The sequence below is a fragment of the Lacerta agilis genome, chromosome 8, assembly GCF_009819535.1.
Source record: "Lacerta agilis isolate rLacAgi1 chromosome 8, rLacAgi1.pri, whole genome shotgun sequence".
Classification (NCBI taxonomy): Eukaryota; Metazoa; Chordata; class Lepidosauria; order Squamata; family Lacertidae; genus Lacerta; species Lacerta agilis.
This window is the reverse complement of record NC_046319.1, coordinates 15,170,637-15,192,786: the sequence shown is the minus strand read 5'-3', so window position 1 is coordinate 15,192,786 and position 22,150 is coordinate 15,170,637. Positions and strand designations below refer to the sequence as shown.

Below are 22,150 nucleotides of genomic sequence, written 5' to 3'. Positions count from 1 at the left end.
GCACAGCCACATACTCTAGGGATATGCTGCCTTCGACTGTCCACATCATGCTTCACCCAGCTCAAGACAGCTCGGTAGACTTCCTCCTCTGAGGGCACATTGAGGCTGTCACTGGAGATGAGATCTAGCACCTGTAGAGGAGGACCGGGGCAGGTGGAGGGGGGTGGAAAAATAATTTTAAAAATGGGTTATTTCAGACACTGCACAGGAAAAATGGAATCGAACCAAGATGATCCCAAGAACTGCCAGCATTTCTATGCAGGATCAAGATCAAGAAATCTTGATCTCTTGACCCATAAGAACAACATGTGAACATTAGAAGAGGCTCACCAGCAGCCTGCTTTAACTTTGTTGCTGTTATAATGGGATTGCTTGTTGGTTATTCTAATCGTGGGTGTTCAAATTTTTGTGTTTGGATGGGGTTCTTTTATTGTGTATGTTAATGATAGGTCTTTATAGGTTAGTGCTTGGTTTTATATTTGAAAACCACCTAGCAGGTTACTGATCCCTCATCTAAACTCACTAATGGTCCCTTTTCTGGTAGCAGCTGCCCAAGGATTCAGCTAGAGGTCTTTACCAGTCCTGCTACTTGAGAGCCTTTTTAACTGGAGGTGCCAAGGATTGAACCTGGGACCTTCTGCATGAAAAGCAGATGCTCTACCACTGAGCTACAGCCCTTCTCTTAAACAATAGGAATGTAGGAAGTTGCCTTATACTCAGACCATTGGTCCATCTAGCTCAGTAGTGTCTACACTGACCAGCAGTGGCTTTCCAGAACTTCAGATTGGGGGGTATTAAACCTGGGACCTTCTGCATGCAAAGCACGCCTCCCCCCACTAAAAACAAAAAAACCCAGTCCTTCCCAATGCTTCCCATCTACAAAGTGCCAAGCATAGGCAACAGTGTCCAAGGATAAGCTGGCATGATGCCACCAGCAAAGGCAGGAATGGCCTCATGGAAATGCAGGAGGAGTTTTAATGAGAAAGCACACTGGTGTTTTCTTACTGCATAAGAAGCACATTAGGTCAGCACGTATTTACATGCAGTCCTCCTATACCAGCTGCAAAGCTTTGCCTGTGGTTTGGAAAAGCAATTGGAGGCACTGAAGTTGCTAGGAGGGAGGTACCTCCCTCAATTTTTTTAACCCTTTAGGAATACACAGGAAGCTGTGCTATCCTGAGCCAGTCTCTAGCCATATTTATTTACCAGGGCATTTGGACAGCATTCACGGTGCTGGTTTCCCACTGAATCCAGACATTTGCATATAAACTGATGGGACTGAGTGTCTGTGTGCAAAACCAAACGTGGAAGGGTGGGGGAATCGATCACTCATTATACCTTTCGTTTGTGCTACTAAAACGTTTTGTGGATTTCATTTGCAAAGCTAGATTGCAGCCTCAATCAGGTAAGCGAACCCTGGCGCCGCTTCGTACCATTTGCGAAACCTGACACACAAGGCGGAAAAAGGGCCGCGCAATCTCTTACCTGCTTGAGAGGCAGAAGCATGAACTCTTCCGTCTTGGAGACATCCACAAAGTGCTGCAGGACATATTTGTGGGCCGACTTCAACAGGTCGCTGCAGGAGTGCGTGTCTGCGAACCCCCGGATGCCCAGGCAGTTGGAGGGGTCCAGCTGGCTCAACAGGAACTTGCAGCAAGCATCCCGCACTCCGTTCAGCTGGAGGAGGCTGGCGGCAGGAAGCAGTGTCTGCAAGGCAAAAAAGCCTGTCACAGGCAGGCATCTCACTCCCCCCAACCCTTGCCGGTCCTGACACTCCTGGTCCTAATGCCACCATGGAACACCCTCTTCCATCCTTCTGACATGCAAGAAACAATCTCCATAAAAGCTGAGACCTACAGAGAAGGACTTTTCAAACATGTTACAGTTCTTGAACCAGGATGCCAGGGGTGGGGAGCCTTTAGGCTGCACGCCATTTTTATTTAATATATTTAAGAAGAGCCCTGCTGGGTCAGGCCGATAGGCCACCTGGTCTAGCATCCTGTTCTCACAGTCACCGGCCAGATGCATGTGGGAAACCAGTGAGCAGTATTCAAGTGCAACAGTGGTCTCCCCTCCTGATGTTTCCAACAATTGCTATTAAGAAGCATTGCTGCCTCTGACTATGGAGTCAGATCATAGCCATTGCGGCTAGTAGCCATCCTTAGCCCTCTCCTCCATCAATGCGTGTAATCCTCTTTTAAAGCCATCCAAGTTGGTGACCATCACTGCCTCCTTATATGCCGCTATATACTTAAAGACAGTTCCTAAGCTGTTTACAAAGTGACATGTACAATATATGTAACAAGGAAACAACTGCAGCTAGAATTATCCATGCACAAAAATGGAAAGAAGCAGAAATACCCACTATAGAAGAATGGATAAGTGAGGTGATGGATTATGCAGAATTGGCAAATTTAACAGCTAAAATAAGAGAACCTAACGAAGGTTTTGTGGAAGAATGGAAACCTTTTTCAGATTATTTAGAGAAATATCGTATGGTGAACACGTGAGTAGGATTTGAACTATGAGCAACAGAAGGGATTATAGATTATAGTAGTTTTGTTTAGGTTTAAGAGATATAAGACAGGATGTAGCAGAGGGAGATAAACAGAAAAAACCATGGAAAAGGGAGTGGGAAGTAAAAAAAAAGTTTTTATTATGTATTGAAATGTATGTGTGAAATTTTGGAAAACTTACTTAAGAAATCTTCCAAATGGGGAAAAAACACAAGAAAACAATCTTGTCCTGGGAAGTCATTTCCTCCTAAAACCACACCCACCTGCCAATCAGCTGACATCTTTAGGCAGAGCTGTCAACCTTCGTTTTTTTTGCATTGGGAAATGGCCATAGCTGTCAACTTTCCCTTTTTTTGCAATGGGAAACGGCGCTGGAATAAGGGAATTTCCCGCAAAAAAGGGAAAGTTGACGGCTATGTCTTTAGGTGACACCAGCTGATGGGCAGGGTCTGATCTTGCTAGAACTCATTCCCACTGGAGGCAGTGACGGCTACCAACTTGGATGTCTTTCAAAGAAGAATGGACAAATTCATGGAGGCAAGGCTATCAATGGCTTCTATCCCTGATGGCTATGCACTGCCTCCACAGCCAGAGGAAGCAATGCTCCTGAATACCAGGTTCTGGAAGCTGCAGGAGAGAAGAGTGCCCCAGCCCCATAGCACTAAGAACACTTCTGCTTCTTGCATTTTAATAAGTTGTGTGTCATCATTTTTCTTTCCATTTTTTAAAATGGAAAGCTATGCGGTCAGCGTAAACATAGCAGGAAAGCTTCTACTTTGGACCAAGGCTCCCCTCAATTATCCTGGTTTTGCGCTGAGCAGTTTTTCAGCCATCACCTACTGGTAGGAACCTACAAAAACCCAAGAGAGATCCACAGATGGGAAGAGAGACGGGGTTGCTCCAGGGCAGCTGAACCAGCCTTGTTGGAAGCACTGTAAAACCAGCAGTAAACAAAGCCCCGGCCAGCCATCACGTGACATCATCGGGAATTGCAGGGAGGGCAATGTGATAAGATTACAGGCAGGCAGCATCTGTGGTTCAGGAGCCTGGAGGTGCTGCTGCAATTTGGTTTCAATACATAAATAGACATTAAACAAGACGGACCCAGGAACCTCATATGGCCATGTGGAGTGCTCCTTGCCCATATCCAAGATGCTTCATTCCACTCCTTCTCTCACTCATCTCTCCAACTTTCCCCTGGCTCAGTCCTCATTGGGCTGGGGCTTTTGGGGGGTGGGGTGGGGTGATGTGGGGTCGAGGAGATCTTCCATTAGGATTCCCACCCCCCTAAAGTTTATTTTTGTACAACTCCAAGAATTGAGGGTTCTCTGCAGGGGGATTTCTCCAAGCCTACCGATACCGACCTCTGTGCGCATTTGCACTTTTGACTACAAAAATGTCAACACCCACCCCTGAACGCTGGAAACAGAAGGAAATATAAAGGAATGGCTCGCCTGGTGTGGCAGCGCAGCAGCAGCTTTCATGGCCCTTGCACCCAGTGCTGATCTGGACAAAAAGTCGGAGGCTGCAGAGGCAACAAGTGGGGAGCTAGTTTGGGTCAGGGCTCAGACCTGACTGCATGAAGGTATGCAGACCACCACACCTCAGGTTGCTGGGCAAGGACTCCCAGACCACCAAGGCTGGACCCTCATTGATGCCTTTGTTTGAAGAACCACATGCATCTAATCTGGCAGGGCCAAGAGACCACCAGGAGGGAAGCTATGGAATGGAGGATCAGTGCCTGTTTTCAGGCCAAAGGTTCTGAAGTTCTCTCAAGGTGGGCAGAGCCAGGAGGAAGAAGTCTGGACACCCCAAAGGACTCAGCCTGCTCCCAACCTTTGTTGAGCAAGTTGCTCCCTCGGAGCTGTCCGTGGTCCTGCCACTTTTGTCCGTGGGCATCAGACCAGAATGCCACAGCAGTATTGTTGCCACTTAACAGCAGAGGGTGCAGGTGAGGCAGCAGCAAGGACGGTTCCCAAAGAAACCATAGGGAAGTTGCTGGTCCTTCTGGTCCATCTTACCTGTACGTTCCCTTCTCCCACCACAATCTCAGCCGTGTAGGCATATTGAACCAGCTGCTCCAGCGCCTGTGGGTCGATATCATGGAGTGTTATGTGGGTCTGTCGGCTTTCACTCATCTCATCTGCGGTGGCAAGGGAACACAAGAGAACTCCGTGAGGACGCCATGGGTATCTTAAGCAGAAACCCCTAGGTGCTTTATTGTGGTCACTGTGCCCAGCAAACGTCAAGGCCCATCCAGCCCTTTGGAGGAGGAGGAGCCACAGATCAGTGGCAGGACAGATGTTTTATTTGCAGAAAGTCCCAAATTCATCTCTTGGTAGCAATAATAATCACAAGTCCTAGAGGTCTGAGGGAAGCCCTTGCTTCAGATTTGGCCCCATCTGCACTATACATTTAAAGCAGTATCATATAATATTAAACTGTCATGGCTTCGTCTAAGACACCTGGGAGCTGTAGTCTTTTAAGAGTGATGAGAGTTGTTAGGAGACTCCCTCCCATTCCCCTCACAGCTACATTTCCCAGAGTTCTATGGGAAGAGGGGTTGATTCTTTTAAAAAGCCAGAGGCAACACTACCAATAGCTCCCTCTCCCACTTAGAGACCTATGCTGGTTTATACTGGGTGGACTTGACTAACCTAGACCTGTTAATTTCATTTGGGTAGAACCCAAAATGTCTGCTATAGGGGACATGATTAAGGGATATCATCTTGTTGTTATTGTTGTTGTTGTTGTTGTTGTTATTGTTGTTACGTAAGTGTTTGCCACTCTTGGCTCCTTTACAAAGAAGGGCAGGATATAAATATCATAAAATAATTAAATATGGGGCATCAGTGCCCCACATAGCCCCTTTCCCCTTCTCCATGAGTAGTAACACCAGATTAAATTATGCACCTATTAAAGTTCATTTGCAAGTTATCTAATGCACCCTTCGAGAAGCTCTGCTCTGCAGCTCACCTGAAAGGCAAAGTCTCAAAGCAGAAAGAATTTCAGGGTTAATGAATTATGTGCAGCAAGAGGAATGGCACCAATTAAAAGTCTGCTCGACTTGCAGAATTTTTACAGGTTGCAGAATTTTTGCCTCAACGGAGCAGAACATGAACCATCTGGGTGCAGACTTTCAAGGCAACTGAGGCAAGGAGCAGGCACAAGAGGAAGAGGATTTGGGTAGAGATACTTGCTTGTGAACATGGCGTGGAAGTAAGGGCTGCAGGAAGCCAGCACCACTTTGTGGGCCTTGATCTCCTTGGTGGCCACATGCAGCACAATGTCGCAGAGCAAGGATCGCTGCCGCATGCGGTTCATGCAGACGAAGGCGTCGTGGTAGTGCCGTTTCGAGTTGTGGGAGATGCTGTGCCCATCCCGGTTTAGGAGCTGCATTCCGCTTTCCATGGCTGCAGGCGGGTCGTTCCTGGCTCGTGGCAGCGCCCTCTCAGCCTCTCTGGAGAAACATTTTAGGAAAGGACAAGAAGCAGATTGTGTTCACAATCACAGTTTTGGATCCTAAACTCTGTTCCTTGGTTTAAACAACAACACCCTGCTGCCGATGACCTGCTTGCAAGATTTCAGCTACCCAACCGGAAGCACCCTATATGAATGCAAAAGTGGAAAATAAGAAGGTAGGAAGAGCCTGGCAGCTGGATCAAGCTAAAAGTCCACCAGCATCCTGTTCTGCCAGTGAACAATCAGGTGCCTCTGGGAAGCCCCAAAGCAGGACCTGATCCCAACAGCAACTCTCACTGCTTGCAGTTCCCAGCAACTGGCTTACAGAGACATGCTACCTCCAACAGCGGAGGGAACAGCCATTGCCAGCATTGCCCTCTATCAATGTGTCGAATCCCCTTCTAAAGCCATCCAAGGAGAGCATGATGAACAAGAGCATAAGAAGAGCGCTGCTTGATTGGACCAAAGGCCCAGCTAGTCCAGCATCATGTTCTCCCTGTGGCCAACCAGAAGCTGCAAAGTAAACCAGGACCTGAGTACATACTGCCTCTGGCAATGAAGGCAGAACACAGCTCTCATGGCTACCAGCCACTGATACCTTCCGGGAGTTCATCCAATCCTCTTTTACAGCCATTCACTATGAAAACCAGATGCGGGACTATGATGCACCGCTGGCCTGATCCAGCAGGGAACTCCTTATGTTATTTGTCAATGCATTATGCTGAGATGACCTAAAAAAAAAAATCAGGCAAATTTGTGGAAGAGAAGGCTATCAGTGCCTGCTAGCCAGTAGGGCTATGTTCTACCTCCACTGTCAGAGGCCGTATGCTTCTGAATGCCGGTTGCTGGGAACAAGTGGGAATAGTTGCTTGAGCACTTCCCAGAAAGGGCAGGTGGCCGCCCACTGTGAGAACAGCATACTGGACTAGATAGGCCACTGTCCTGATCCAGCAGAGCTCCTCTTATGTTCTACCTTGGATGCTGGGTGGAACTGGACTTTATCCATTCAAATCCTGCATGGTGTGGGGGGAAGGCATACAGTTTTGCCCAAGGCTCCTTCCAAAGCACAAGCCTCCCTGCCGCTGCCTCTGAGCACCATGCATTGTGATAACCACAGACGCCTCGCTGGTAATAATCATGAAAAGGAATCATTAAAAACCACTCAGCAGCCTCACATCAGATCCACCCACTGGCAGTAAGTCACACGCATGTTTATCCGGGCCTTGATATTCATCACAAACACCTCCACACTGCCGGCTGCGAGGGCTTATGAGTATGTGTGAGTGTGCCTAAAAATAACTGGTCCTCAGCTAGGAAGAGGAAGCTGTTTTAATTCATTCTTGCCAAAAGCGGGAGATGCATTTGCCAAGGAGAGGGAGGGGGCGGCAGCGATGACGAAGTCGGCAATGGGGACAAAGAGAATCAGACCCCGAAGCAGCGCACACATGCACACCCTACGAGCCAGATGGACAGATGGGTGCAGACGCAGTGAGATGCCAAGCTTCCTTCAGCCTCAGAAGAAAACCGGGGGGGGGGGAGGGACCAAAGCATACAGAGCGCTTCCTGTGATGGAGGAGAGGGAACTCCCGTCTTCGTCTGGAACGAGGGGAGACGTCAAGCAGCGACTGAACGGATGTGACCGCCCACATACAGCTGATTGTGCAAGCTAAAGGCAAATGGGAAGAGAGAGGTGATCTCGTGAAGTTAAGGAGCTGCCAAATGCACGATGTGCAGCGGGCGGGTGAACTAACATTTGCAAAGTATGCAGTGGCGGAAGCGCAAGGTACAATTATGACGGTTGGAAGGTGGGCCATGTGCTCCCCCCCCCCCCAAGCAGCCTGATTTCAGCAGGTGAGACTTTTTCAGGGTGGGGGATAAAATGTATTTTTTCTGCTCCCGAAATGTTCCAGCCCAGCCCCTGGGTGGGGAACCTTAGGCCTGGGGGCCAAATGCAGTCCTCCAGACCTCTCTAACTGGCCCTCAAAATTGTCCCTGGGCCACACCCCTCACCAGCCTGACTTTGCACCCTCCTTGCTTTTGCCCAGCTAGAATGTGTTCTTGAACTCTGTTCTTGCCTCTCGTCTGGATGGAGTACAAAGAGGTGTGGGTGAAGAAAGTAGCCTCCTATATGAAGGTAAAACCCACATTTGTTGCTGCACCCACTTTTGCCTCTGGCTCCACCCATCACTGGCTCCTGGAAAGTCCCTCAGAAGGGAATGTGGCCCCTAGACTGGAAAAGGTTCCCCATCCCCATCCTAGCCTTTCCTAAAGATTCCACTATGGCAACATTACCGACTAGCGGTCATCTGGCTAGGAGGTTTCACAGCCCCCAAGTGCTGGCCTTCCTGCAGACCCCCTAGAGTAGTTCCCACCTTTCAGCCATGCAGGGAGTAGTGTAAGACTTGGGGGTCCTACTGTACAAGCTAGATGGGACAATTACAACAGTTTCAACCATTCAATAGTGTTGTAGCAAAGCTTTGGTTGAGGGGCCAGGAAGTGGTCAAATCATAAGGGTAAGCATAACGGTGGAAGGACTCTCAACTGGGCTTAGACTTTCATAGGGACAACCTCTTTCATGTGCAGGAGCTATCCTGGGTCCTGAAACATCCTAGCATTTGCATGATCTATTTATTTATTTAATTATAACACCCACCACTGCCACCCACCCCCAACTCAGATAGCCTCTCCAGGAGGATACAGTGGTTGATGGCATCAAAAGCCACCAAGAGATCAAGGAGAAAATCAGTCTCCTCCAAGAACACCTGGATCTGGTTAGCAACCACCCTCTCAAGAACCTTGCCCAAGAAAGGGAGGTTGGCAACTGGCCAGTAATTCCCAAAGAAGCGGTCACTGCCTCCTTGAAACAGGCAGGAACTACTGTCTCTTGTAAAGAGGCATTGACCACCTCCTTAGCCCTGACAGCTATCTCCTTCCTGCTGGATTTTATCAGCCAAGAAGGGCAAGGGTCCAAAGCACAGGTAATCGTTCATGCCGATCCAAGCACCTTGCCTACATCCTCGAGCCGCATCAACTGAAATTCATCCAACAAAATAGGATTAGACAGTGCTTTGTGTATCTCTTGAGAGTCAATTGCTGTAACAGTAGAGCTAAGGTCCTGATGGATGCAAGGAATTTTAACCCCAAAATGCCTAGCGAACAAGTCACACCAAGCTACCATTGGTTCTGCCACCACCTTTGGGCCAGTGTGCTGAAGAACCCGAAAAGCTCTGCCAGATTGTATAGTGAGGATGCAATGGTTGTCATGACAGCCATGAAGTCCTGAACCACCCCAGAGCCAACCAGCTCAGCATGGATGTTGAAGTCCCCCAGAACCATCAGTCTAGGAGTCTTTAGCACTGCCTCCAAGATCAGCTCCATCAGGGAGACTGAAAGACAGTGAGGTGGTCAGTAAACCAGGAGAATCTAATCTGTCCCAATTACCCAACACCAGGAACAAACACTCAAGATCCCCATTCAGCTGGACAGAAAGCCTGGAGACAGACACACAGAGAGAATCTCTATAGACCACATCAACTCCCTCCCTGGCCTTGAAGTCTGCCCTGATGCTGTACTGAGTACCCAGGTGGGCACAACTGGGTGAAACCAACTCCTCCCTGTTCACCCACCCAGGTCTCAGTGATGCAGGCCAGATTGGCCTTCCCATCTACAATCAAATCATGGATTCACAGCCAATCTTGCATTCAACAGCAGCATTCGCAGACCCAAGGGCTGGCTGATAGGACCACAATTCTTCAGGTTGAAGGGAAGGCTGCCACACTGCAGTCACATATACACAGGATCTTTTAAGTATTAAGACAATGTGTTCAGCAATCCTGAGAATGCAGAACATAACCAACTTGTCTCTGGGCACAAATCAAGAGAAAAGGTCATACCTCATATGCAGAGCATCTGCTTTGCATGCAGAAGGTCTCAGGTTCAATCCCCAATGGTATCTCTGGGAACATTGGCTGGGAAAGATGCCCTGCCTGAAACCCTGGAGAGCAGCTGCCAGTCAGTGTAGACAATACTAAGGCTGATGGACCAATGGTATGATTCTGTATAAGACAGCTTCCTATGTTCCTGTGTCTTAAGGGAAGGGCTGTAGCTCAATGGTAGAGCAGCAGTTCTAGGAAAGAAGACTCCCTGCCTGCAGGGCTAGAAAAGAAGACTCCCTGCCTGAAACCCCGGAGAGCAGCTACCAGTCAGTGTTGACAATATTGAGCTAGATGGGTCCAATAGTCTGTCTCAGTTCCTCTCCCTTACCCTCTGTGTGAAGCCTATAGCCTCACTAGGAACAGACTTTGCTTTGAGATTCCAGTTCTGTTCATGAAACTCCAAGCTCTGTTGGAGGTAGAATCTTTTCAGACATTTCTTCCTCATCTTCTTAAAGGCTTTCCAAGAGGAAATGCAGCCCTAAGAGTGAAAAGGATTCCTTGCCCTTACCCATCACCCACATTTCCTGTGCCTATGCCCTGAGCACAGTTGTTTGCTACAAGAGAAGTGCCTGGCTTTCCGTGAGAAATAAATAAATGCAACAATTAAAGGATTCTGAGAGCCCTAATGAACCTACACTCCAAGAAAGTAACCGTTGTGGCTCTGAGAGAGTCACTGTTCTGGGCACACTTCTTTCGAATCTGTCTCCTCTGGGCACCATTGGGTTCTGCCTTGGCTCATTCAATCACTGCCAAAGCAGAGATGCTACGGAGTGGCATGCTTTCAAGCGAGCCTGCCCATAGCAACTCTGAACAAGGAACTCTTCTAATCAGGAATGTAAGATGCAAAACAGTTATTGTCCTAAGCAAACATTTCCTCAACTATTAATAGTTTAGGAAGTGGGACATAGTGGGTTGCCTAGGAGCAACTTGGGAATGACTTTTAAAGCATATTAATCTGTTGTCATTAACAGCTAGTTGTTTCATGTCTGTTTACATGCAATTTTGTATTGATTTTTTTTTTTATGGTGAAGTGTCCTGGGAACTATTTGGCTTAAGGGTAGCGTATGAACGCTTTAAACAGTCCTCAGTCCCCTCCCCCATCCCTTCTTAAACTAAAGCCTTTTAGCTTTGTAAAAGGTTGATAACAGCTTCATAGACACCAATGCAAAAACTTATGTTCCAGGAGAATTCACTTTGGATTCATGTTCTAGCATATATGAATCTTTTATTGCTAGGAGGGGGAATCTAAACGTGGTTGATATAGCAATAAAGAGCAGATCTGTACATACGCAGCACTAAATCATTTTATCTACAGTAATCCACTTTTAAAGCCATCTAAACTTGTGGTCATCATGGCTAGCAAGCTTCTAAAGAGGCATATATTGGACAGGGTTAGGCTAGAAGCTGTTCACCCTCTATTAACAGGTGCTCCTAAGGGACTATTTCTATAATCAACAGGTGCATGGGCTAAGATCTGCTGCAAGGCAGACCTTTTGACCAGAAAATCCTGCCCACTATACCCAGCACAACTAAAGATTGTCATTACTCAATGGCTGTGTTAGCATGTTAACATTAAAATAGTCTTGCATATAAAGCATGTGTTTCCAACGCTGGATGCCTCTGGAGAGTCACTGTTCTGAACCTCTTTCCAACCCTTGGGGCATCCTTTGGCTCTGTCTAGGCACTATTCAATCACTGCCAAAGCAGAGGTGCTATGGAATGACCTGCTCTCAGACGAGGCTGCCCACAGCACCTTTGTATGAGTAACGTTTTCAAGCAGGAATGTAGTATCCAGAATAGCAACTCATGCAGAGATACAGAACACTCTCTTTAAAAAAAAGCAAAAAACCAACACCTCACACTTAGTCAACCTTTTTTTGGTTTTTGGTTTTTAACCCTCAACTACTTTATAGCCTGGGAAGTGGGGAACAACCTGGAAATTACTTCTGAACTCTTTGGTCAGTAAACATAGCTACTCTTAGGCTACTTAAAAACAAACAAAACAACCATTTTGCAAGAGAGCTAGCGGAAAAGAGAGAAATCAACCCATGCTTCTTCCACTAGTCCACTGTATTTCCATGTGTGTTGTGTATTAAGATGCTTTCCGCCCACTGTGTCTAGCAGGGAAGTCAAGCAGACTGGTGGATGGCTTGACCTGTCTGTCCTCCTCCAGCCTCCTCACTCACCTGCATGAAATTCCTGGTTGTCTGTGGTACTAGCTGAGCTGTTAAATGCAAGATTGTGCTAAACTATAATTTAGCATTAGAAGCTACAGCAAGACTTGGGCTTCCCCTTCTTCAGTGTGACTGCAAGGAAGAGATTTCTATTTTAAATGAGCCACAGTTTAGTGTGTCCTCTGAGCTCTAAACTATGGCTAATCTTAAATATGCATTGTTGAAACAAGCCATATTTGTAATCTACAATTAAGATTAACCACTGTTAGTCTGGGTTCAGATGTCACAACAAGCTGTGGTTTATCTAAAACCATAGTTTAGCTTTACCGTGGACAGTCATTAACGATGGAAATATATTCTGCATACGCTCAGAGGCAGTTTATTATTCTGTTAATCAGCATGTTCTAGCCCCACAGTCCTAATATTACCCATCAGGTCTGCTTGTTTGGTTTAGGTAGTGCTGAACAGCTAAGCCTTCCATCTTGGTTGAAAGCTCAAGTCTACAGTGTACTATGGAAGCAAATCCGCTATCTCTTTTTTGCAGCCCTCAAACCAAGCCGTCCTAAAAATAGTCCTGGTTGTTTCAAAGGACATGACGCAAGCCACAAAATTAATCACCCTCTCTGTTGCTAACACAGGTAGCTTCCAATGCCAGCAGTTAGGTTCAGCATGGCATTTCATAGAACCAAAGGCCTTCAAATCCAAACTGGTGCTTAAAATCAGTCCATATAATTGAGCAAAGGCAACAGGTGCCCCTAAGCCATGCACAAGGAGGATCAACGCATTGGCAGGCCTACAGAGCAGGCTGCTTTGGACTCCAGCAAGTCAACCAAACCCCACATTATGATTACTTTATTTATTGTGTGTACCACTTTACAAAATATGAGGTCAGCTCCATGAAAGGTTAAGAGCCTAAATTTTGACACAGGGTAACACCAGGAGGGGAAGGATGCAGGGATAAACAGGGGAGAAAAAAATAAAGATAATTGAACTTTCCCCAGTATTTTGAGTCACCAGAAATGTGGGACATTGGCCCTAGAGAGGCCCAGTTGTTCAAACTCGCTGCTCGCACTCGCATTTTGAATACCCAGAATGCCGCTTTCTAAGAATTCCTGTGGATTGCAAGCAGATGCATACAGACCAATAAAAAGTTCAGAAAATAGCACGGAGAGCCACCAAAATGTTCTAGGGGGGTGGAGCAACTCCTCTATGGGGCAAGGTCACAATGTCTGGGGCTTCTTAGCTTAGAGACGAGGTGAGCAAGAGAGGACACAATAGGGGTGGTGGAGAAAGTGGACAGAGGATAAATTTTCTCTCTCTCTCTTGTGATACTAGAACTCAGGGATGTTGAGCAAAGCTGAATGTTGTAAGATTGAAGCCAGATGAAAGGAAGTACTTCATATTTAAACTATGGATCAGGAGGAGACAGTGACAGCCACTAACTTGGATAACTTTAAAATTAGACAAATTCATGAGGGACAGGCTACTAGCTAGGATGGATGTGTATTACTCCCACGCTCAGTGGCAGACTCAAGCGCAGAGAGTGCTGCTCTTGTGTTCAGGACCTGCTTACAAGCTTCTGATAGGCATCTGGAAGGCCACTGCGATTCGCGAAAACAAGATACAGGATCAAGTGGGCCTTTGGCCTGATCTAGCCTCAGGGCTCTTCATATGCATGTCTGTTTGGAAACCCGGCTGAGCTCAACAGGACTTGCTTCCAGACAAGTGTGCATAAGATTGCAACCCCATTGTTCTTTCCGCTGAGTTATTGTTTGCTTTAATCCCATCTGTTGTTGGCTGTCTTCTTAATTGCTTTAATTTGTGTGGGTTTTTTTTTGTTTGTTTTACTTAGCTTGCTTTTAGATTTTTAATTTGGTGCTGTAAGGGGTACTGATGGGAAGGTGAGATGCAAACATTTTAATAATGAAAGCAAGCAGCACTTTTCAGGTGCTTCAAAACCCTTTCTCTGCTCTTGCTGTAAAACACGGATCCAGTTCCTCAATCCTACAGGTTGCCTCACATTGGCTTGTGGGCAGCATTGATGGAGCTTAAGGAAAGGCCTGCGGCTTTGTGGAATAGAGCAGGAATGGTGGAGCTGGGGCCCAAATGTGGCCCCCTAGCTTTCTCAGTCAGGCCCTCGGCCCTGCCCAGGTGACACCCTTTCTCAGCCCTGCTTCACACCTTCCTTAAGGGCATTTGCGTGGCTGGAATAGAGTCCCTGAACTCTGGTGCGTCTTGCATTGCCTGGATGGAGAAAGAGAGATTCATATGTATAAGTATTATAAAATCCTGCGTGGCATGGAAAGTGAATACTGTAGAGGAAAATTCTTCTCCCTCTCTTATAATGCTAGACTTCGTGGAAGCTGAATGTTGGAAGAGTTGGGACAGAGAAAAGGAAGTATTTCTTCACAGTTAAAACTATGGAACTTGCTCCCATAGAAGGCAGCAATGGCTCACGAAGAGGATTAGATATATTCACGGAGAAGGCTTTCCATGGCTACGATGGTTCGCCACTGTGAGAACAGGATGCTGAACTAGATGGGCCACTGGCCTGATCCTGCAGGCTCGTCTTGCGTTCTAAACCTCTGCCTTTTGAGTGGTTGGAATGGAATCTCTTCTGCAAAGGCAAGACACCTCACTGTTGGCCCAACTGTTTTTGTCCCTGGTCCCACCCCTTCTCTGTAGGGCACATACTTTGGCCACAGAAACCTCTGCTTGGAAACCTCTGGATAAATCCAAATCCCACCAGCATAAGCCAGCATGGCCAATAGTCCAGGGATGATGGGAGATTCCTCATCCCTGTATTAGAATTGCCTGGGAACTGGGAGAACCATCCAGAAAAAAGGAGGCTCGCTGCTGTGTCTCTGCATGAGCAGCTGTTCTGGCTTTTACTAAGATGGATTAAAAACAGGGAAGTGGAACCTGTGGCCCTTCAGATGGTGTTGGATTCCCATTAGCCCCAGCCAACATGACCAATGGTTGGCATTTATGGGAGTAGCAATCCAGCAACACCTGGAGGGCAAGCACACATACCCATGTCAACAATACTGAGCTAGAATAGACTGCTCTGGTATAAGGCAACTTCCTATGCTCCTGTGTTAGACTCTGTTTACTAAGTTGAGTTGGCTTGGAATGAACTCTGTGTTCTAAGCTCCTCGGAGGCTAGGCAATGCCTTCCTTTCTCTCTTGCTGTGTGGCATCTACATCAATAGCACAACAAAAAAATAATCAGGAATTCACAGATGCTGGAGGAAATTCGAAAAAAAGAGGTGCCTGCATTGGTGCCTAAACATCCCTCCTCTCTTAGAGGAATCATAGAGTTGGAAGGGACCACAAGGGTCATCTAGTTCAGGCATAGGCAAACTTGGTCCTCCAGATATTTTGAGACTACAATTACCATCATCCCTGACCACTGGTCCTGTTTGCTAGGGATGATGAGAGTTGTAGTCCCAAAACATCTGGAGGGCTGAGTTTGCCTATGCCTGATCTAGTTCAACCTCTTGCAATGCAGGAATGCATGGGAACTCAAACATGGGACTCAAACGCACAATCCTAAGATTACGAGTCTTGTGCTGAGCAAAACGGGCCCAGTCCTGGGGCATGCTCCAACCTACATCCCCCGCCATCTGTCATCCTAATAGTGGAAGAAAGCCTGCTGTTCCACCTAGCAGGGCTGGCGTTGGGCAGGCAGCTGGATGAGGTTCCTGCCAGCTCTAAAATTCTGTGGTTCTCAACTAGCCTTCGCCAACCTGGCACCTTCCAGATGGTTAGGACTGAAACGTCTATCAGCCCTGGCCAGCATGGCTGAGCTGGTGACAGCTGTAATCTAAAACATCTGGGGGGCACCAGATTGGTGAAGTCTGGTCTGGAGCCAAGAACCTCTGTACTGCATCCAAGTATTGCTAGATGAGGGTCAGAAAGAGCAACTCATTCTTGTGTGGTGCTCTGACAATGGGGCTTCTACCATGATGTAATAGAAACAGAGAACTGTAGAGTGGAAAAGGGTCCTGAGGATCATCTAGTGAGTCCAACCCCCTGCAATGCAGGAATCTCTATTAAAGCATACATGACAGGTGGCCATCCAACCTCTACTCAAAAACCTCCAAGATAGGAGAGTCCACCATCTCCCTATGGAGTCTGTTCCACTGTTGAACAGTGTGATAAAGTTATGCTGCAAAAGGTATGCATGGGTTCTGAAGCACTGTCAGTAGGCATCTCACCTAGGATACCAAGAAATGAAATGTTATCCCCATCTGGGGAAAGATACCATTTCATTTTTCATCCCACAAAGTCTGAATTAAAATGACCAGCAGTTTAGTTTGGGATTGTGCAAGAATGTCTACTCCATATGTTTCAGACTGAGCCCTCTAATTAGAAGGAAGCAGAGCGAGAGCAGTGACTCATACAGAGACTCAGCAGACAGCATCCTAAAAGCAGAGGCAATTCATCTTAGCCTTCCTGCCATGAGAGTAACTGAATAAATACCTGTAAAGGCAAGCATTCCACTGAACTGAACTTCTGATTTGTATTAACTTTATTTTAAAATTGTTACGCTTTTTAATTTTTTGTTTTTGTTTTTGTTTATTTTAATTAAGGATATTTTAATGCCCCAGTGAATTTGCCAGCTGTACTTGATTCAGAGAAGCCACAAAGTTACCTGTCTGTCAGAAGAGATGGATTGGAAGGAGGCAAGGTCAGAACAGGCAGTCATGCAGAAATACAACAGTCAGCTTTCTCAGGACAGGTAATTTTCCTGAATCACTACTCGAAAGAGAGTAAATGAACCAGTCTCATTTGATCATGAGATTTGGCAGAAGGATCTGTAACAGGGAAGATTGACTGGAAGAAGGCATCTTCAGACCAGAGAATCACACAGGGACACAAATGGGATCCTCCTCTGAAGGCAGATAACTCTGTTATATTTGTACTGTAGTGTGGGTGACTGAATGCTCAAATTACACCTTGTGATAAAAAAACAAAAATTACCTTCAGTGTAGGCTGACTGGAATAAAAGGAAGCCCAGAACAGCTATTCATGCAGAGATGCAATGGGCCATCACCTGTGTGCATGGGTGCACTGGGCTGAAATCTCATTCTCAATTGTAGACTAACAGCTCTCTCACAGGACACTGGGTATGACTCTTTTATTACAATTATTTTTTAAAAAGAAATTGCTGGAGAGATACAAAACCATTGCTTCTGAAAGACTGAGTTATGCTTTCTTAAATGTAGCAAGGGGAAGGAAGATGCATATAATTTATTATTATTATTATTATTATTATTATTATTATTATTATTATTATTTAAAACAGAAGCAAATAAGGTGGGTGGAATGCATTAAATAATTAGGAACACCCCCCCCCCCACATGCACAAAAAGGTCAGTTTTGCATTGCAATTTACACCCTCCCTCTAGAGGGGGTAATCTCTCTTCCCCACTTTCGGTATGCTTAATATCTGACTCAAATGTTAACATGTGAATGTGATCGACACATGTTGCCATGCAGGTACATTTACAAAGGGGTTGGGATTGGCTGGGTGCCCCCTTCCCTTCTCAGTGCTCTATATACACTAGGAGTTTTTTCTGCAAAGAGCCAGGATAAAACAAAGATTTACAAAATGTCAATTTTTAATGGGGGGGGAGGGGAGTATGCAGTTTAGTGCTCCCCCAGCTAATACTATCTCATGATTTGCATCATTGCATCTCTCCCTTGCATTCCCAGCCTAGAGAGGAGGGTGCAGTCAGGAAGAAAGTGCAAGCATATTCCGGATGGCCTAAGAAACAGATTCCTTTGTGTCCATATTCCACTGCCCGCCCCCCACTTTCCATAGGGCTAAAATTGACGCAAATGTAAACGGACCAGGTGGAAGGCGATTTAACCACACACACCAAAAAAAAAAAGTTAAGGAGGAGCTATATTTTTTCGTCCCCACCCCCGATCTTTCAATAGTTCCGATTTTATAAATGGTCATATTTGTCTTTGAAAACGCAAAGCAAATAGGCAGTAGGTTAGTTTTCAGATGGGGCTGGTGGAAGAATTAGTTTTGCTTTGATATACATACACACACTGTATATGTTTGCAGCAGCGGGATCCTGCCAGGATATGCAAACTCGGATAGCCTCCTTAAATTAAAAAACAAAACACACCAAAAAAAATCTCACATACAAAACTGATCTGGGTAGCAGCAATGCAGGCTTCTGATACTGCAACTGGAGCATTTGGAAACGTTGAGGGGGTGGGGGGGGAAGGCGCGCACACGCAAAACCTGCATCCCATCCCCCCCCCCCCGCAGCCACTCTCATCCTTTAAAGGGTTGTGCACCCCACAATGACAAATCCAGCTCTTTTCAAAAACATTAAATTAAAGGAGCGAGAGCTAGACTGCAGTTGTCTGAAATACGGCAGTCACCTCAGATAACCCCCCCAGCCGGGACACCAGCGCGTGTCTTCAAAAGCTTCCAACCGCAACACGAACAACCTCACTAGCAGCGGGATCGGGGCCCGTGCTTTGCCCCATCCGATTGACACCTTGCAGCGGATTATTTGAGCCGCAGTTTCTTGGAAACATGCAGCCCATAACGAGATCCTCTTCCCCTGCCACACAACAGATGAAGGATTTTGTGGTGGCTGCATTGTTGTTTGTTGTCGTCTAAAATCGTACAGCGCCTAGCGCAAAGCGAGGCAATCGCTTGCAATCGCACGCAGCCATCCTATTTCCATCAAACAAGCTAGGCTGGGTTTGTGTGTGTGCAAGGAAAACTCAAAAAGAGTAACAAAGGAGAAATGAAAGCCAGCCCATTTCACTGGGGAAGAGAGAGAGAAGAGGCGGAGGAAACGGGGGTGAGGCTGCAAGCTTTAGGCACACTTTCCTGGGAATGAAACCCGGTTGAGGACCCTGGGGTTTACTCTCGAGGAAGCGCACGGGCAGGCTGCGTGCAAAAGGGTGCATTTGAGATGCACCGCCAACCTTCCCGGTCCTGCAAAATGCGGTACCATCTCACTGCGTGAGAATTCCAAGTGGAGCCATTGCAGGTAGCACATAAAATTATACAATAAAATGAGACACACACATCTGCAATGGACCCACGTTTAGGCTGCAATTCCTGTAAATAATCTGCCTCTTTTGTTCAGAACCGGTGCTTTCTTCTATTATGAATTCCCCCCGTTATTAATATTAATAATAATAATAATAATAATGCAGAGAATTGTGAATAAAAGACCATACTCACCCAGTTGACACCTCCAGGGCTAGAAAGCAAAGGTGCTTTCCGTGGTCAGGCACTTTGCTCTCCAGATTGATGGATTTTTTAAAAAGTTAGCCGCTGCAAAAAAATCGCTTTTCCCAGCTGATGGGGCGATTGCTAACAGCGGCAAAAGCCTCCCGCTGGATTATACTCTTCTCTCCTTCCTTACTCTCTCTTCTCTTTGCACATATCAGGTCCGTCTTTCTTTGCTTCCCTTCACAGTGGAAAAAACACCAGCACTTTCCCCCACCCTGGGTTCTACAGCAATAATCAAAAGGAAGGCTTGTTAGATTTGTGTGTCTGTGCTGGTGTGTGTGTAAAGTCGCCGCCCGCTCTGCAGTTTTGCAACGGTGGGTCGTGCTGTGTAGACTGTTCCTTGGGAATACAGCAGAGTGTATTTACACCAGCTGTTCTCAACCTGTTTTGAGGTCACGGACGGACGGAGCCCTTTGAGGATCTGAGGAAAGCTATGGACCCCCTCCCCAGAAAAAAAAGTCACTTAAAGCAAATATGCACATACATTTTATGGGAAAAAATTTATTGAACAAAATAAAGTGAAACAATAAAAAGGAAACAAAATACTTTAAAAATGCAAAAAGAGGAAAAGGGGGGAAGCATACACTTAATTTTATTGCATCGAGGACAAAACCAACCAATTTTTGTGCCCCTGATGCCCAATTTTGGACCCCCCCGTTTGTTTATTATTACATTTTAATACCTGTCCTTCACTCTAAGGTCCCCTACAATAATTAAAATACAATATTAATACTGTACTAAAACACAGTATTAAACATTATTTAAAACAGTTCAAAACAACTTATTTATTATTACATTTGTATCCCACCTTTTCTCCAAAGGACCTACCTGAACCCACTTCTCCCCCTCCCCATTTTATCCTCACAACAATCCTGTGAGGCAGGTTAGGCTGAGAGAGAGAGGTTGCCCCAATGTCAGTTAGAGAGCTTTATGGCTACTCCATACTTTGCATTGAGCACTTGCCATGCAATGATTGCTATTGAACATATGCAGGCAAAAGCTGTGTTGGTAGAGTACGAGACTCTTAATCTCAGGGTAGTGGGTTCAAGACCCATGTTGAGGAAAACATTTCTGCATTTAGGTCTACAGTTCCATGATTATATGAAATTTTACAATTCTATGATGCTATGAAAAGACACATAATGGGGTTGTACTCAACACCAGTCTTATTCAGTGTCATAAAATTAATTTCAATGGGTACAGAAGAATTTAACTAGATACAACCCAAAATGTTTAACTGTAGATATCAAATTCGTTGCCAACTTTATTGCTTCTAGACAAAAACCAATATGGTCCAAAGTTACATATCCATCCAAAATATATAAACAATTTCTTCCACCACTACCTCCTCCTCCTCCTCCTCTTCTTCAACATATTTATACCCCACCTTTATCCTAAGTTGAGATTCAAAGTGGCTAAAAACATTTAAAAACAACATGATAAAATACAAAGTAAGAAACACAAACAAGTAAAAAATAAATAATTAAAATATATCAGAACACATTCAGAACCAGAAATGTGATCAGCATCATCTGCACCTTAGTTTTTAAAGGGATGTCTGAATAGGAAGATCTTCGCTTGCTGGTGGAAGGATAACAAAGAGGGATCTAAGGTAATCTCTATTGGGAGAGAATTCCATGCATAAATATTACACTACCTTCTCTCCAGATTAAAAAACAGGTACAATAAATCCTCTTCTCTACAGATTTGCAAAATAAGCATGCATAAGATTGGATTGTAGGCTACTGTCTCTCACGCTGTGTACACACGGTAACTTTAAAGCACATTCAGAGCATATTCTTTCCCTCAGTGAATTCTAGGCACTGTAGTTCACACCTCGCTAAATTACAATACCCAGCAACCCTTAACAAACTACAGTCCTCATTATTTCTTTGAGTGAAATAATGTCCTTTGGATGTGCTTTAAATGTACAGTGTATACACAGCTTCACTATCTCATATCTGCAAGATAAATACTTGTTTGCAGGGTTGTTGTAAGTATCGGGGGGGGGGGAAATAAAGCAGGAAGATAATAGCGTATTGGGGCACTTTTAAAAATACTTATTGTGGCATAAGCTTTTGTGGACAAAATGTAAATTCTAAGTACTGTATCACCATTCCCTCTATTTCTGATGTCCAGATGGCGAGTGCTAAGCCTTATGTAGCAAAAACAGCACCAAAAATAGCAGACACAAGTGGAACACTGGAACATATCAGGAGGCCACAAGGGAGACCACAAGGTTTTGCAGAAGGACAAAAATATTCCCCACTACCGCCCTATCAGTCATTTAAGATCCGCTAGGGATGCCCTGGTTGTTATTAATTTAGCTTCTGATGGGTAAGGGATGATGAAAGGCAGGGCATTCTCAGCAGTGGCCCCTCTGATTATGAAACTCTCTCCTAAATCACATCCTTTTGCTGCCCCCCCCATGTTGGTGTCACTTAGGCACAAGCAAGGTAAACATATTATCTTTTCACCTACCAGTATATACCTTTGAAATATAACCAGCCTTCTTGCCAGCACTGTTGCTTTGTATATGTAGTTTCAGTGTTGTTAACCCTTTTTTTCTGTATTGTGTGACCTATGAGATACAGTATTGCCAACTGCTTGGTACTTCCACTGGGAAGGGCCATAGCTCAGTGGCAGAGCCTCCGTTTTACATGCAGAAGGTCCCAGGTTCATCTGCAGGTAGGGTTGGGGGAGACTTCCTGTATGTTTTAAACCCTGGAGAGCCACTGCCAGTCAGTACTGTATTTACAATACAGAACATAGCTAGATGGCCGT

General features: G+C 45.7%; 2 protein-coding genes and 1 non-coding gene across 4 annotated transcripts in view; 1 reads left to right on the top strand and 2 right to left on the bottom strand.

The window, feature by feature from the left end:
* Positions 1–19,635, bottom strand: part of KLHL17 (kelch like family member 17) — a 29,545-nt gene extending 9,910 nt beyond the window's left edge. The window contains exons 1-5 of the mRNA XM_033156277.1: positions 19,316–19,635; positions 5,717–5,976; positions 4,538–4,659; positions 1,486–1,707; positions 15–131 (exon numbers count right to left, since the gene is read on the bottom strand). Of these exons, the coding sequence (XP_033012168.1) occupies positions 15–131; positions 1,486–1,707; positions 4,538–4,659; positions 5,717–5,927 (672 nt within the window). The 5' untranslated portion in view covers positions 5,928–5,976; positions 19,316–19,635. The remainder of the gene's footprint in view (positions 1–14; positions 132–1,485; positions 1,708–4,537; positions 4,660–5,716; positions 5,977–19,315) is intronic.
* Positions 607–678, bottom strand: TRNAE-UUC. The gene has a single exon. It is a non-coding gene; the product is annotated as a tRNA-Glu (tRNA).
* The window catches only part of NOC2L (NOC2 like nucleolar associated transcriptional repressor), an 82,142-nt gene continuing 68,071 nt past the window's right edge, over positions 8,080–22,150 (top strand). The window contains exons 1-2 of one of the 2 annotated variants that reach the window (XM_033156276.1): positions 8,080–8,112; positions 16,682–16,831. In XM_033156276.1, the coding sequence (XP_033012167.1) occupies positions 16,761–16,831 (71 nt within the window). In that variant the 5' untranslated portion in view covers positions 8,080–8,112; positions 16,682–16,760. Of the gene's footprint in view, positions 8,113–16,681; positions 16,832–22,150 lie in introns of those variants that run through there. The other variant, XM_033156274.1, reaches the window with a different exon arrangement.